This window comes from Parus major, chromosome 8, assembly GCF_001522545.3.
Source record: "Parus major isolate Abel chromosome 8, Parus_major1.1, whole genome shotgun sequence".
In the NCBI taxonomy this organism is placed as follows: domain Eukaryota; kingdom Metazoa; phylum Chordata; class Aves; order Passeriformes; family Paridae; genus Parus; species Parus major.
Window position 1 is genome coordinate 6,277,367 of NC_031777.1, and position 15,633 is coordinate 6,292,999.

The window sequence follows — 15,633 nt, forward strand, 5'->3', positions numbered from 1 at the left end:
CCGGCCCAGGCGCGGCTGGGAAGTGTAGGCGGAGCGGGCCGCGCGGACCACTCTCAGCGTGCTGGCTCCTCGCCGGGAATATGGCAGCGCTAGAGGCGGCAGAGGCCGCGCTGGAGCGGCGGCAGGAGCAGCAGGAGGAGGAGAACCACGACCGTGATCATGAAAGCGGGGACGAGCCGGCGGCGCTCAGTGAGAGCGGGCGGAAATCGGGCGGGCAGGGGGAGTCGGGCCCTTCGTGCTGGGGCCGAGCCCGGGCGGGTTTGAATTTACATCTTGGGGCTGCTTTCCGTCTCCGTTTGCCCGCGCCGGGAAGCCCTGAGAGGCGCAGACTCTCGGTTCTCCCATTTTCCCAGCGTGGTGCGGGGCCACATGTATTCCTGCTGGGCCTCGGTACGCTCGAACCCGCGCTCCTATCGCTTCTTTCTTCCCCTGATCTAACGATACTTTGCCTTTGGTGATCATTTTGCTGATAATCTCATATTCCATGAGGTCCCATGGGGAGCCCGAGGTGCGGCTTGCGTAGCACGGGCTCAGCCGCGCATCTTTCCCCGCAGTTTTTTAAACCGAAACGTGTTTGCGCCATGTGCTCAGGGACGAGCCTGCTGGAGCAGGGAAGTCGGACCGCAGTGGTCCTTCCGACCTGACCCGCTCTGGGATTCTGTAAACTGGTTTTGCTCGACTTCCAGCTCCCCAAATGAGTTTTTGCTGCCAGCCCTTTGCTTCTGCAGCATTACGGTTCGAGTGAACTGACTCTTCTAATTATTTTTTTTTTTCTCGTGTAAGTACACTTTAGGCTTTCTGAAGCCTTAATCTGTTAGTGCATAATTCCTGGTGGACGTTTAAAAATTCCGGAGGTCTTGGTTCGGTAGGAGCCTGCTTTTCTTCTTCATTCAGTGAGAAAGTTTACTTCTTTCCTTATAGATTTACATATTAACTGGATTTTTTTACATATATGCGTATTATCCTTTTCAACCATTTAACCTCTCCACGTGCTCTGAAGATGCAGATGGTCCAACTCTGCAAGTTTTTTGTCACTGCTGTGCTCTCACTATGCATTTTTGTAACCGTTTCCGCTTTTCTCCCAACTAATCAATAGCTGTTAGGGATTTCTTACCAAACATGCTTTTACTTACCCGTTTTCTTTCTATCCTTGTATTAATAAAGCATGTAGACACTGTCACCGGGAATCCTGCAACTTCTTAATGGAGAACTAGGCATAATGCAAATCTTAGGTGAGTTGTCAGCTTAAAAAAGGTCTGTGAGGAACACAGCAACAGTCTCTGCATAGCAATGCATCTCCTGATAGATTTTGAGTTAGGAAGAATAATTTTACTCTGTGCTTCTGTTTTTCAAGTTTCTTGAGCCCCTGTCGTAAGGTATTCCTTCCATTTTCTCTTTCTCTTTAGTTTTCATAATAACAGATCTTTGTACCCAACAGCAATGTTTAAAAGAAAACAAACAAAAGTAGTCCAGGGGAATCTGAAGAACTGCTGTAAGATCCTGCTAGTCTGTCTTAAGTTGTGGTCAGGAATAGGTGGATAGGGAAGACCAGTGAAATCAGAGAATCATGGAATGGTTTGAGTTGGAAAGGAGCTTAAAGCTCATTCTGGTCCAGCCCCTGCTATAGGCAGGGACACCTTCCACTACCCCAGGTTGCTCCCTGCCAAATCCAGAGAACAAACCACTTTGTAGATCCGTATTTTCTCCATGAGGTGCATCCTAGTTTCTGTGTTGCGATAAAACAGCACGTGGTTGTCTTTTGTGCTCTCTCTGCACCTCCAGTCTGTCCCATCCAGGCAGAAGAGCCTTGGCCTGCTCTGTTGCTTCTCAGTTGCAAAGCGATGCCAGAGCTTTATTTCTTGTTACCTGTGGTGAAACTTCATTAGTCTCACCTGTCCCCTGGAATCTTGCTGGGAGCAGGACAATATTTATAAAATTACGTGGCTTTCTGAACCCTTTCCTAGTGCTTCCTTACGTCCTCTCAGACCACACCTTCTGGGGATTTCTATCTCTTCCTTCAGTTATTTTCCCTGGGTTTCACTATTGTCATCATTTCCTTGCCCCATCTCTCAGCCTCTTTAAGTGCTTGAAGTTCTTCAACAGGCCCATCTTGTACTGCCCAAGGAAGTCATTCATTTGTAAATGCTGATGGCACCAGCACTTAACCTCATCACTGCATCTGCTGATAGCAAATTCCTGCCTTAATCTCTTTCTTCATATTGTTTGAATCATGAATTCTAACAATTCTAAACTGTTGTCAAATTTTTTTAGCCGATAGTAAATTGTCAGGAGAATTTGGAGCTCCTCCTTCCCTGCTTTGCCTTGCTTCACTGCATCCTGCCAGAAAATAATGTGTAAATGTTATTTTGTTCACCTTAAACATCTGATACTGATGCGTGAATAGTCATTTCAGTTGTCCAGGATGACATTATTCCACAGTGGTTTCCAAGGATAATTGGGAGTGAAAATTCATCTCATACTATTCTCCTACATATTTTTTTTCCTACTTTATGCTTGTAGTCAGCACCAGATTATTGGAAACAAATAAACATATTTGTATAGTTCAGTTACACCAACAACATTTACTGGGTTTTTGTTCTGTTTTAAGATGGTTTGGTGGTCTCTGAAAAAGCGAAAAGCAACAACATTGATGTGGAAATACCCAAGTCAGAATTGGAAGCTGAAGCAAAAGGAGCAGAGGAAGAATGCCCAAGAGAATCTGATAGCAACATTTTGGATGTATCATCTGATTACCCAAGAGGTTTGCTAATAAACTCTTTAATATTTGTGTCATGTGCTGGAGGAAAGATAGAAATACTAGGGAGGAAAGGTAAAGGGAATGTGAGAAATCTCATTTTAAAACTCACCTCTATCCTAACCACGTGGATCAATTGCTTTGTCTACACAAGAAAACCTGAAGATTTATCCAGGAAAACATTGTAAAACTTAAAATTGCTACAGAATCTGTGTTACAGTGGACTGGGATGTTCTGTGTGCTGGAATCAATAAAGCAGATTTCAGCATAATTTTCTTGGTAGTGACGAATTCTGACTGATAAGTTGAAAAATCAGGAGGTAGATTTAAAGGTTAAACTGTTTACTAAGGGAAAGAAAAACATGTTAGAATTTAATGTATCCTGGCTCCACAGTGAATAATTGTTCTTAAATTTAGTCCAGTTTTAGTTGATATTTAGTTTTGCCAGTCAGTTCATATGATGCTTTTGTACTGCTTTTGTGCATTACTTGTGTTCACTAACAATGCTGAGTAGTAAAACCAGGTGTAAAGGGAATGTGACTTGATCTTTTCAGCTGTTTTTTTTTTTTTTAAAGATGGTCTTTCTATCTGAGAAAGTTTGTGTGTCAAAGGAAGTAGTACTATATGAAAATATATGGATCTTATTAAACAGCTACTCTGGGGATAATTTTTGTAGTCATTCCTGCTGCCATGGAAGTAAAACAACAAAAACAAGTATTCCAATCACTACTACAGTCATTCGCTAATAGTGCTAGATTTGAAATGTTGCACAGAAAAGTAGCAGTAAGCTAAGAACAATTTTTAAACTAAGAATGTTTAACTTCTAAATATTTCTGGGGTTTTTTTAGACAAACATATTTCAATTCAGAGACACCTTGCTGATCTAGAGAAACTGGCTGACCTGAGAGAAGGTGAGTTGTCCACAGCAGTGCCCCAGAACACAGATCTTCTGGTTACAGGTATTTACATTTTCCTTTGAATTTTAACGCACTACATATATTTATGATATTTAAACACAAGTTGTGTTGGAGTCTGAAACATAGAGTGTGTGCCCTTGTTTCTGATGCTTAGCTCTGAGATCCAGAACACTGAATTTCATACAATATGAAATTTATGAGCATGTTTTCATGGTGATACATGAAAACAACTGTTAAATAGAAAAGCTAAAGGTGTGAGTGTGTAGATTAGAGAGTTTTCTTAAGTCACTGGGTGAAAAAGTTATAGTTTAAAGTTTAAGTTAGTTTAGAAAGCAGAAGACAAGATGGAGGATTTAGAATGTTATTTCTTTTCCTTCTTTCTTCTTCATGTTCTTCTTCTAGAGGTTTTTGGGTAATAGTAGGTGATTTGATAGAAAATGCCGGAGTGCAGCACGCTGGTGATGGGTCATTAAGAAAAATAATATACGTGTCTATTGTTAATTGGATAAGAATGAGTATAAAGATAAAAGAGCTGCATGGTTTGGGGCCACTTTGCATCTTCAAAGGCCAAAGTGAGCCACGAGGCCATTTTGTACCATCAGAAAGAAATGAGCCAGATTGCAGTGAATTAAACTTGTGCAGAAAGTCTGGAGAGACCTGCCATGTGTTTTGATAACATCCTAATAAACACGAGAAACACGATCCTAACAGGCTTTGGAGTTTTTGTTCTGACCCGGAGGACAGTGATAAGCAGGACTCCCTGTGAAGGAGTATCCTCAAGGAGCTCAGTTCAGAGAAGCTGAGAAATCCAGGAGAAAAAAAGTACAGAAGAAGTACAGCAGAATCAAGAGAGAGAAAAAAGAAACAAAAATAATTTTAAAAAGTTACAAAGAGGTTTTGTAAAAAAATTACCGAAAAAATTAATTTATGATTTATTCTGTTGTTCTGCTAAATGCTACCTGAGAGGTTTTTTGACATTCAGCTAGCTTTTATTTAAGTTAGTACTCAAGGGCTTCAACACGTTTATTACACAGCCTTGCCTTTGCTTTTTGTCTCACATACGGGATTTTCAAGAATTATTTTCTGGTTTTCAGAATTATTTTATATAGGGTACATTCCCTTTTTTTGCGGCTTAAATAGGTATCAGCTGCTTGTTTTTTCCAAAAGATCCAGGGGCTGGAGCAACAAAGTCTTGTTCTAACCTCCTGATTTGTTGGGGGTTTTCGTTTGGTGGTTTTTTTTAATCATTTCAAGTCTTTGTATGTCATCTGTAAAGTTCTATTGTTCCTCAGTACTATTCAGAAGTTTCATTAGCCTCATGTTGCTGGAGTAAAATATACTAGAAACCAAAACCCAAAGGTTTTAGAAGAAGAACTTTTAAGAAGTTAATGATTTTTAAATTTACAGTGATTTTGGTCTATATTCTATGGAGCAGAAAGAGGCAACCTATAAATTTGAAGTTGAAATAGAATGTTCCCTGAGGATTTAATCTCTTAACTCGTGTTGATTTTACCTTCAGCCGTTTATCTCTTGGCCTGCATCTCAGCTAATATGAGTGGTAACTGCATTTCTCATAGTTTTTAATTGTATTTTCAGATGAAAGGAAGCCTTGTCCGTTGTGTCCTGAGGAGAAATTCAAAGCTTGCTATAGCCACAAACTCCATCGTCACTTGCAGAATTTGCACTGGAAGGTTTCTGTTGAATTTGAAGGTAATGGCAATTGAGTTTGAATAGTAAATACTAGAAGAAATTGTGGGTATAGTCTGTGTTTCGTCTTTTAAAATTCCTCTCGACTTAAACATTTTGTTACCAGCTCTGAATTAGAACTATATTTTGACAGAATGAATTTTGAGGTGGGATGTAAAATGTAAATGTGAAATAACTATTAATTCTCCAGCCAAAATGGTTACAATTGTGCATTTTCTCTTTAGAAAAACACCCATAATTGCTTGGCATGTCAAGAAAATTACCATAAAATTTAAAATGTGTGTGTATTGAAAACTACTCCAATAAAAGTTATATATTAATAATAATCAGACACACAAGGATGGTCAGTTTTGGTCGATCATAAGGATTCCCTGGTATTCCAGTAAACACTTGAAGTCTTTATGTAGTATCAGTATCTAGTAGCTTTAATTGTTTTTTAATAAACTCTGTGATCTGCTTGTAAGATGCATTAAAATCCCTGAAAGGGAGATAAAGTGAGCAGTGTGTGTTTTCTAAAAATCCAGGTGTATGGGTTTGTTGGAAATAAAGTGACTATTTAGAGGATGGGCAAGATAAAGTTGAATAATAAATGTTCTGACTGGAGTATCAGGTATCTCATTATGATTTTCTTTAACTGTGGAACCTATGTTTATAGGAGTCTTCACACAAGTCTTTTTGCCAGGTAACAGTATTCTTGTGAAAGACTCACAGGTACTTTTGAACTGGAGACTTGGTGTAGCTTTGTAAGATGCTCAGAGACTTTATTAAAATAAATTTTAAATTCTTTGCATTTTAAAGTTTAAAATGTTTTTTTATTTTTATTTTATTTTAATTTTTGAATGTTTAAAGTTTTAATTAGCTGATAAATTTCCCTGTGCAGAGAGTGAAAGTACCAGATAATTGCTGATGTTCTCTTACTGCTGTCTTGTGAAATCTGAAGTGAGAGCATGTGGTGCAGGCCACAGACGTGCTGCTCATTTCCTGTTCTGAGATGGCATTTGTTTTCCAGGGTACAGAATGTGCATCTGTCACTTACCTTGTCGGCCAGTAAAACCCAATCTTGTTGGAGACCAGGTAAAAATGCTGAATTACAGAAATTCTTGTTACTTTGCAAAGTGGGGGAAGTCAGTGGGTGACTGAGGGGAACTTTGGATATCTGCTCAGTCGCCAAATACATCTTGCTCCTCTGTGTGTGATGCCAAAAGCTTGTTGGTCCAGGATGTGTGATAGAACCCTTGGGTAGCTGCATGTGGTTGTACCTCTCTCACTGTGGGGGCAGCTGCCTAGATCAGCTCTGGTTGTAGCTTCCAGATATTTTGAGTGCTCTAGACTTAACAAACAGATGACTTCTCATATGCCTGTGTTCAGTTCTACTTCAGCCATGCTTTATGTATTCTGAAACTATGTAAAAGACTCTATTTTACAGACATTGTCAAAGATGGGAGCTCATTACCACTGTATCATCTGCTCAGCGACTATAGTACGGAGAACTGACATGATAGGTCACATTAATCGTCACGTGAATAAAGGAGAGACTGAGTCGAGGTTTATCACAGGTGAGCTCTGACTGACAGGAAATACTCAGTCTTTTTCTGTCATATACAATGTACAGTAAGTGTTGGTAAGGGGTGGGAGACATGGGAAAAATTCAGAAACAGCCTTTCTAATGAAAAATCTGCCCTTAATATTTCAGAAATTTTGTTTCATCAGAGGTGTAGCAGAGTTGCTATTTAGTCTTTCATTGACCAGTTCTTGTGTTCTTATTGACAGCTTACTCCCCTCACCCTTAATGTTGTAAGTACCAGCTTGTGTGTCTCCAGAAGAGTAAGGGACATGGCATCCACAGAAAAAAATTTTGGAGTAAATCTTTCTGCAGTGTAAGAATGCTTCGTTTTTTATCCAGACTGCACTAGCCTGGGTTCCCAAAACAAGTTGCTATTTTTTCAGTCCCAAAGAGTCATGATAGAGGTATCAGTAGTTCTTTGGTAAATTACAATCCTACCTGACTTTGTCCAGAATGAGACTTTGGTTTCTAAACTTGCATAAACTAGGTTTAAAACATCTTTAAATAACTGGAATGCCAGTAGTTTGATGCCTGGGCATCAGTTTGCATGTATGAAAAGAGATAGTAATACCATACTCCATGTCTTTATAGATTTTGTGTTGTGAAATACATTGATATCTGTGTGCTTCCCTTCAGAGGTGTGAGTGAAGAATGGCCCATTTAGCATTTTTTAACAAAATGCATGAGGCAGTTTTTCCTCATGGTGGGAGGAGAAATCTAGAGGTTTTGTAATCTCTATGCACTTGGCAGCTCTTGGGGCCCCCAAAGGTGGAGCAAGTAGACCACATGTGTGTGTGCCCTGAGAGAGGCAGGGTGAGCACTGGAAGGTAACAGTTGATACAAGTTTTTCCTGGTTGTCCTAGGTACATTTTAGACTGGGGATGAAATGCTCAGAGGAATGGCAGCCTGTGTTTACAGCTCTCAGATCTGAAAGTACTGCCACAGGCTGTTTACACAGAGCTCCGGTGCTGGAATTGTCCGTGTGCTTGTGCTATTTATGCACATTTCATGGGGCTGTTCATGCAGTTCACTGACACACATTCAGGACTACGCTAACAGAGTTTTAATTAATTAGCAGTTTATCATGTTTAAACATGCAAAACAAATGTGCTAAACCTCAGGCTCAGGGCTGGCTTTCTTAAACTGGAGTGGATACATAAGAGCCCAACTGAGGAACAAATCGGATGTTTTTTGAGAATAAAATGGTGATAGAGCATGATCCTTACTTGCCACTTTGGAGATTAGAAGATAAATTGTTGCCTGCTTCCCCCCTCATCCTTGTATACTGGTCCATGTGCTGTTGGATTGCAGCATAACACAGAATTCTTGCTTTACAGGAGCAGTTTTTAAATGTAATTTACCAACTGTGTTAATATCAATTTCAGTTCTCACTGATTGTTTATTTCTGCCTCAATTACTTGTTTCAGTTCGTGCTCCCAAGTCATACAAAGTGGTGAAAGAGTCAGCCACAGATGTGCAGGTTCTTCCCAACTACTCCACGCCCCAGAAAACAGATTCCTATTTTAATCCTAAAATGAAGCTCAACAGGTGAGAGAGCAGGGAGTGGGAGGATGCATCAGAGGGATGGTGAGTTTGTAGTGAAAAATATGTTTTGAAAAGCAACCATGCTAAACTTCTGTTCAGAGGGCAGGAGAAAGGAGTTTCTCATCAGAAAACTCTTCTTGACAAATAATATTTATACTGGCGAACACTATACGTGAAATAGTGTAATTTCTGAAGTAATAAGTATTTTCCTGTAATTAGTAGATCTTACCTTAAGAATACTCTGCTGTAGAATTCAATTTTTCAGCATAGTGATTTACAGTACTTCCTGTAAAAGGTGGAGTTTAGCTTAAATATTCCACTGTTAGGTTAAACGGACATAAACAGGGAAAAGGAAATAATAATGTTCTCTCAACTTACCATGGCCATTTTTTATCTTCCAGGCAGTTGATATTCTGTGCACTGGCCGTGCTTGCTGGGGAGCGCAAACCCATTGAATGTTTGGATGCTTTTGGTGCCACTGGTAAAGTCCATTTCTTTAATATTTTGGTTACTAACCAAATAGGTGGAAGCAGTAGAAATTCATTACTGACATCACATGCTCAAAAATAATGAGGTACACAATAATTTTCTTCATTAGGTAGGGAAGTTTCCATACAAAAAGACAGCTGTCAAAATTTGTATTTTAAAAAGGCTGTAAATAATATTAAAGTTCAGTGGTCTTCTTAAGGACATTAAGACAACTGATTTTAAATTCTGTTTTTCCTCAGGTATCATGGGATTGCAGTGGGCAAAGCACCTCAGAAATTCTGTGAAAGTAACAATTAATGACTGTAATGAAAATTCTGTGACAATGATTAAGGAAAATTGTCATTTAAACAAAATGAAGGTGAAACTGAACATTAGGGAAGAAGACAATGATGAAACAGTGGGAAACGGAGAAGAAAATAGTGACACCATTGAGGTGACAAAAATGGATGCCAATGTTGTCATGCATTTGAGATCATTTGATTTTATGTAAGTGTTGAATTTTTCTGTCGGTTTTCTGGTTTGGTAATGACACACCCCACCCCACTTTCCAGTATATGATTATTTGGAGAAATTGGAACAGTCACTTGAAATGTAATTTTGTTGTCCAATAAATGGTGTGGGGACAGAACTTTAATTTTAAATGTTTCAGAAAGCGACGGAAAATATTAGTCTTTCTGGCATTCAGAATGGATTATAAATATACATGAAAATTTTAACCCCGGCTGTTTTTTTTTTATAACTTTGTCTGTTTGCTGAAGGGAAATACCAAATCAGTTTTGGGGTTTTTTTAAACTTCTTTTAGTTAAAATTGGTTTTTTGTTGCATATCTTGTTTTTATCCATTTTGCAGCATATTAACTTTGAATTAAAGCAGGCTTGATTCTTCCAGGTTGGGTATATAGGTGCATTCATTCAAACCCTATACAGATACCAAAATAAGTGATACAATTTTTTTGTATTATTAATGACAATAACATCCAGATCTAAGCAGTGCTGGAAGTTCTGGTCCTGTTCCTTCTTTCTGTTTTTAATGTGATCATAGGTGAAGGTTATAAAACAGTGTTTTCTTCAGTGTAAAGCCAGACTCTGGAGCATTTATAGACACTCAACGGCACATCCTTTCTTTTCAGCCATTTGGACCCCTTTGGAACTTCTGTGAATTACCTGGACTCTGCCTTTAGAAACGTTAGAAACCTTGGGATTGTGTCATTGACATCCACAGACATCAGCTCCCTCTATGCCAAAGCTCAGCACGTGGCCCTGCGTCACTATGGCTGCAATATTGTCAGAACTGAGTACTACAAGGAGCTGGCAGCCAGGACTGTAATTGCTGCTGTCACAAGGTACTGCTAAACCATTTCCAATTAGGATAAAAAATTATTAAGTAATTATTAGAAATAATTAGTGACTGGGCAAGGTGAAAATGCATCAATAGGGTAGGGAGGATGGGATGGTAATGTGGGAAAAAAATCCAGACTTAAACTCTTCTATTTCTCTATCAGTTTTGCCATTTTAGAGCTCTATAGGACTTACTAAATACAAAATAAACTGCTTGAATTGCTTCTAGCTAAGCATTTCGGTTAGACTTACTCCAGTGGAACCAGATCCTCACACCTGAGGTTCAAAAGATGGATGTGATTACTGACTTGTGAAATCGGTTATTTGCATATAGATACTCTCAGTAAACTCAGTCTGTTAAATAAATGAAGTCCAAAAACCTAATTGGTGAAAAAAGGTAGAGGCAAGAGGATGGGACAACTGCTTTGGAAAGATGAGGAGGAAATTAAATCACCAGAGATTTTGAGAATGCCAAAGCACAAATGCTGACCTGAACATGTTTAGATTTCCCTTGTTCTCTCCGTGTACATATGATGATGCAGGTGGCAGACCAGTATATCTAGCTGTTATAAAAAGAATCAAAATTAGATTTGCTGGGCCTGCCCACAAGGCCACAAAATGAGGCACTTCAGAAAGAACACTTCCTCCAAATCTCTCAAATCTTCAGTACCTCTCTCTAGGAAGTGGATGAGCTCAAGAACCATGTAGTAGGTTCAGGTGTCCATGGCAGTGTTGGCCCACTGAATACAGTACAGTTTGTTTTTTGCATGTGTTTCTCCCCCTAGAGCTGCAACTCGATGTAACAAAGGCATTGAAGTGCTGCTGGCAGTAGCTCTGGAACACTTTGTTCTGGTGGTGGTCAGAGTTTTACGGGGCCCAACCCCTGCAGATGATTCGGCAAAGAAGGTCCGATACCTCATCCACTGCCAGTGGTGTGAAGAGAGGGTTTTCCAGAAAGAGGGCAATATGATGGAAGGTAAATGGCTTTTCCTTTACACTTGGCATCTCTGTTCTGTATCTTGTTTATGTTTACATCCTATTAGTAACTATTCCCTTGTAAGTAACAATGAGTGGTTTGCATGAGGTGGAGAGGGCACTGTGCTTCATGGCCATGAGCTGGATCGGTTGTCTATGGATTTTCCTGTAAATGGATTGGATTTGTGGCACAAATTGCTCAGGTTGTGGTTGCCCCATCCCTGGAGGTGTCCAATGCCAGGTTGGACAGGGCTTGGAGCAGCCTGGGATAGTGGAAGGTGTCCCTGCCCATGACAGGGGGTAGCAGTGGGTGGAAAACTATTCTGAGATTGGTTTCTATGCAGGACATCCTCCCAGCCTGCTCTAGCTGCTGGAGCTGCCAGGATGCCTGGTATTTCCATGGATCTGCCACTTCAGGAAAAGCCCCAGGAAGGGGGTAGCCTTTGATACTCTTGAGTTCCTCCAGACAGCAGCAGTTGGATAGCTTTTAGTGTCAGATTGCTTTTCTGCTGCATTTTAGTTCCTTAACATCCAGTGGACTGAGCAGTCTGGCTTTCCTCTGCTGTTGTTAATGGGCTGTCTCCACATACACGTTAGCAAAGTCGGGAGACAAAAATTGCAATCCTGGAGATGCTAGTTTAAATGAATATGAACCCTAAAACCGTGTTTCCAAGTTGGAGGCTCCTGGATAGCTTGTTGTCAACTCATGGTGTCTTTGCCCTGCTCAGTCAGATGCCTGAGCATGCAATGAACCTGGTATTAAAAAGCTGTTAAAAATAACATAGAAGTTTAAAGGATGGGAATGAGCAGCTGAGTATGGTGTTACGGTAAAGATCTTAATTTGTAAATTAATTGTTTGCTTACTGCCTTAATTGCACAGGGCTTAAAGACTCATAGGTGGACTGTGATTTGCAGATGTAACTGATGTTTCAGATTTTTTAGTTGGCACTTGCTGTTAACCTGGACAGCTGCTTATGTAACAGTAGGAAGGCAAATACTTTCCTTGTTACCTGAAAGAAACATAGGGAAGTTATGTTGCTTTCTTTTCTTCAGTGTTTTAACACTGATTAACGATTAAGTCATCAGTCACTAAATCTCGAGCTGCTTGGCAGAAGTGAAAATAGTGTCACCACTTCTGCTGTTGCCCTTCCAAATACCTCACTGAAGTGAGCTCCCACTGCATCTTTCTGTATCTGTATTATCTCTACAGTAACACAGGTATGACAGGCTATTTCAAAACAATTTAAATGCTGGTTTTCTACTGCAGAAAACCCTTACCAGCAGCTGCCCTGTGACTGCCATGGTAGCATGCCTGGGAAGACTGCAGTGCTTCTTGGTCCTCTCTGGTAAGTTCACATCACAGGACACATTTGGAGAGTCACTCTGGGTCCAGGAGCTCTGAAGCTCAGCTCTTCATACCATAACAGTTTTTATTTTAGCAATACAAAAGGAGGTACAGCAATCAGGAGGAGCTCAGGAAACTGAGTGTGGATCTGAATATAGTGGGGTATTGAGTTTTTCCTTTCATTCAAACCAGTTAATAAATGGTAACACATTTTAAATTTCACATTCAGTGCACTTACGGAGTATGTCTTGCACAGGAGAACCTGCCTCTGTGTTCCTTTATTTGCCAAATCTTAAGTAACTCTTGTTACTCTATACTTGTGGAGAATTCATTAAATAAATCATTACATGTGCTGATGGTAATAAATATTATATTGCTTGTAAACTAATATTTATAGAAACAAAAATAAATATTTTTAAGTCTTTTAACCATTTCAAATCAGTATTAAAAATGATTGGCAATCAACAGTACCTTTCTTGTGGGTGTTGAATGACTTTCTCAACATCTTAAGGCAGAAATAAAATTAATGTTCTTGAGATCTTGATTTATTTTTTTTTTAAACAAGATCAGTCTTGCTGTCATTGCTAAAAAAAACAGTGTAACATAACTGCTAATCAATTTGGGCAAGAGAATTTTGGAGTAGCTTCCATTAAGAAGCCTAAACTTTTGACTTCTTTTTTGTTTCATAGGTCAGGAGCTCTCTTTAACACTGGATTCCTCAGGAGGATGCTCCTGGAGGCTGTGCAGTATGGCTTGGATGAAGCTCAGCCACTTTTGAAAACATTAGTTTGTGAAGCAGAGTGCACAACTCTCAAACATCTTTCTACTCACAGTCCTGGTGACGAGAACAAACAAGGTAAGAAAAGGGGCAGCCTGTTCACAGAGACGACTGGCTTTGTGGTGATTTTTAGAGATGCTGATCTGTGATAAGTTACTTAACAGCAGCGTATCCATAGAGCTGAATGCCTTATTGAATAATTATTTCCTTCTGTGTAATTAAAGCATTTTGCCACTTTACAGTAGAATTAATTTTGCATTCTAACTGTATTCCAGAAGAGTGTGGTGTATATATTAGAACACCAAATACCTCTGCAGAATCCTACTTGGTACATGGTAAGTGGACCATTTTGGTGTAGCTTTTTTATATTTAACAGTATTGCACTCTGAAGTTTTTTCCCCACCCAGTACTGATTTTATTTTATCTTTATCCAGAATTGTATTTCTTGGTAAAAGCAGAATGCCAAATACTTCGTGAAGGTCACTTTAATTTATTTGTTACTACTGAAAATGGCCTGTTGATTAAATTCAGGCCAGATTTTACCTCTGCAAACACTGGCTTACAAAAGCAGGCACACAGCTGAAGATGCTGTGTGGCTTTGTTTTTGTGTTTTTGTCTGAGGCTTTGCTGGCATTTTTGGGGTGCCTGTGAGTACTGAGTGGTTTCTGTGGCCTCATTGTGGTGCAGGGAAACGGAAAAGCGAGGAGGTGCTTCGCGGCGCAGCGAAGCGGCAGCGGCCCGAGCACAGTGCTGAGCACCCCCCGTTCTACTACAACATCCACCGGCACAGCATCAAGGGCATGAATATGCCTAAGTAAGTGTGAGCTCACCTTCCGGCCTGGTCTGACACTGACACACACAGCTTGTTCTGAGTCAGCCCTGTAAGCACCATGTCCATTCTAAATGTGGGGTTTGGTTTTGCTGTGTTTCTTCCCAGGTTAAATAAGTTCCTGTACTATCTGTCAGAGGATGGATACCGCGTGAGCCGAACCCACTTTGACCCCATGGGAGTCCGTACCAATGCACCCCTGGCGCAGTTCAAGACTGTTCTCATGAAGTACAGTACTCCAACCTACGTGGGGGCACAGGCAGAAGGCCCTGTGCACTTCCCTGGAGAGATCCAGGTGGGAGGAGAGGTTCCAGCTGCTACAGTGATCAAGGTGGAGGAGGCTGAGTTAGTGGAAGATGATAAATCCGGAGTCGCTGCTGCCTACCCCACTTACTGAGCTGCTAATTAATGCAGATGGATTTGTTTATCAGGATGTTACAGACTTTCAGCACAACTTGTTACAGTAATCCACTCCTTCCTCCCAAGCTGGAGTTTGACCATTTTGACCTGCCTGTTGTACTCAAAGGGAGTTTAGACTTAGGTAGCACAACTTAGCCCTGATCCCAGTATTGCTGTGGTCACGAAATCCACACTATGGGAAGGCTGTGGAGTTACCTACTTTTATGCTCACCTCCTTTTCACACTGAAGCATGGAGGCTACTTCCCAGTCTGTCCAAGCTTTACTGCCTCCACAGCATCCAGGAGGGGAGACAGGGTCAAAAGTGTTCAGCATTTTGGAATATGAGATTATTGTGAAACAGCCTATTCCTAAAATGCATCATTCCTAAAACCTGGCCAGCTATGATCCAGAGAGAGGGCATATTAAGGTAATAAAATAACACAGGATAAAATGCCCTGAGTTAAAGCCAGGGAGTCCTGCCTGGGTGCAGCTGTAGCTCCAGGTTTGTACATGTAACTGCATTCAGGTCTGTTTCCAGGGTTCTGCCTCCAGGCAGGAGCTGATCCCAGGAGAACAAGAAGGAGTGGTGACACGGCTGCTACCAAACTTCAGTTTGTAACCGAACCATAGTGAATTATATAGTCACTGTAGTTGTCTGCTCAGAGCTTACAGTAGTTGTGTGCAGCAGAAAGGGACAAGGGACCACAGTGGACATTCTGGTGAAGTTTTGTGTTGAGTTGTCAATAGTAACTCTGAGCTAAGATCTCTTCTGTGAACGAGCAATGCTGCCAGGTGATGGCGGTCCAGGTTTCTTTAAATACATGGCGGCATTTCAGCCAAATGAGCTTGCCTTTGTCCTTTCTTTTTCCCACACTTAGTTCTGGTATTTCTGTGTATTCTGCTTGAACAGCTGTCACAGTAGTGGCTGTTTCTCACAAGTTCAGTGTTCAGCCTGGCCCCCAGTGTTAGGTTTATCTAAGAGCAGAATATGAG

At 40.6% G+C, this 15,633-nt stretch overlaps 1 protein-coding gene across 3 annotated transcripts; it reads left to right on the forward strand.

Moving 5' to 3' along the window:
- Positions 1-20: 20 nt before the first annotated feature.
- TRMT1L (tRNA methyltransferase 1 like) lies at positions 21-15,485 on the forward strand. Of its 3 annotated transcripts, XM_015636021.3 has the most exons (17): positions 106-189; positions 1,165-1,232; positions 2,609-2,761; positions 3,603-3,713; positions 5,268-5,381; positions 6,388-6,452; positions 6,805-6,934; positions 8,370-8,490; positions 8,889-8,968; positions 9,216-9,462; positions 10,106-10,318; positions 11,099-11,289; positions 12,556-12,634; positions 13,323-13,489; positions 13,687-13,746; positions 14,099-14,225; positions 14,349-15,485. In XM_015636021.3, the coding sequence occupies exons 2-17, from the start codon at positions 1,220-1,222 to the stop codon at positions 14,635-14,637; spliced, it is 2,160 nt and encodes a 719-aa protein (XP_015491507.1). In that variant the 5' UTR covers positions 106-189; positions 1,165-1,219; the 3' UTR covers positions 14,638-15,485. The 3 variants fall into 3 exon arrangements, with proteins under 3 accessions (XP_033372284.1, XP_015491506.1, XP_015491507.1); XM_033516393.1 differs by lacking the exon at positions 1,165-1,232 and having other exon boundaries at positions 21-189; positions 3,603-3,665; XM_015636020.1 differs by lacking the exon at positions 1,165-1,232 and having other exon boundaries at positions 81-189.
- Positions 15,486-15,633: the final 148 nt, after the last annotated feature.

Bases quoted from the DNA above. Each gene is read 5' to 3' on its own strand.
- TRMT1L (XM_015636020.1), top strand. From the start codon at position 81: ATGGCAGCGCTAGAGGCGGCAGAGGCCGCGCTGGAGCGGCGGCAGGAG. The intron at 8,491-8,888 runs GTGAGAGAGCAG...TTTATCTTCCAG, and splicing joins CCTAAAATGAAGCTCAACAG to GCAGTTGATATTCTGTGCAC. The intron at 12,635-13,322 runs GTAAGTTCACAT...TTTGTTTCATAG, and splicing joins GTGCTTCTTGGTCCTCTCTG to GTCAGGAGCTCTCTTTAACA.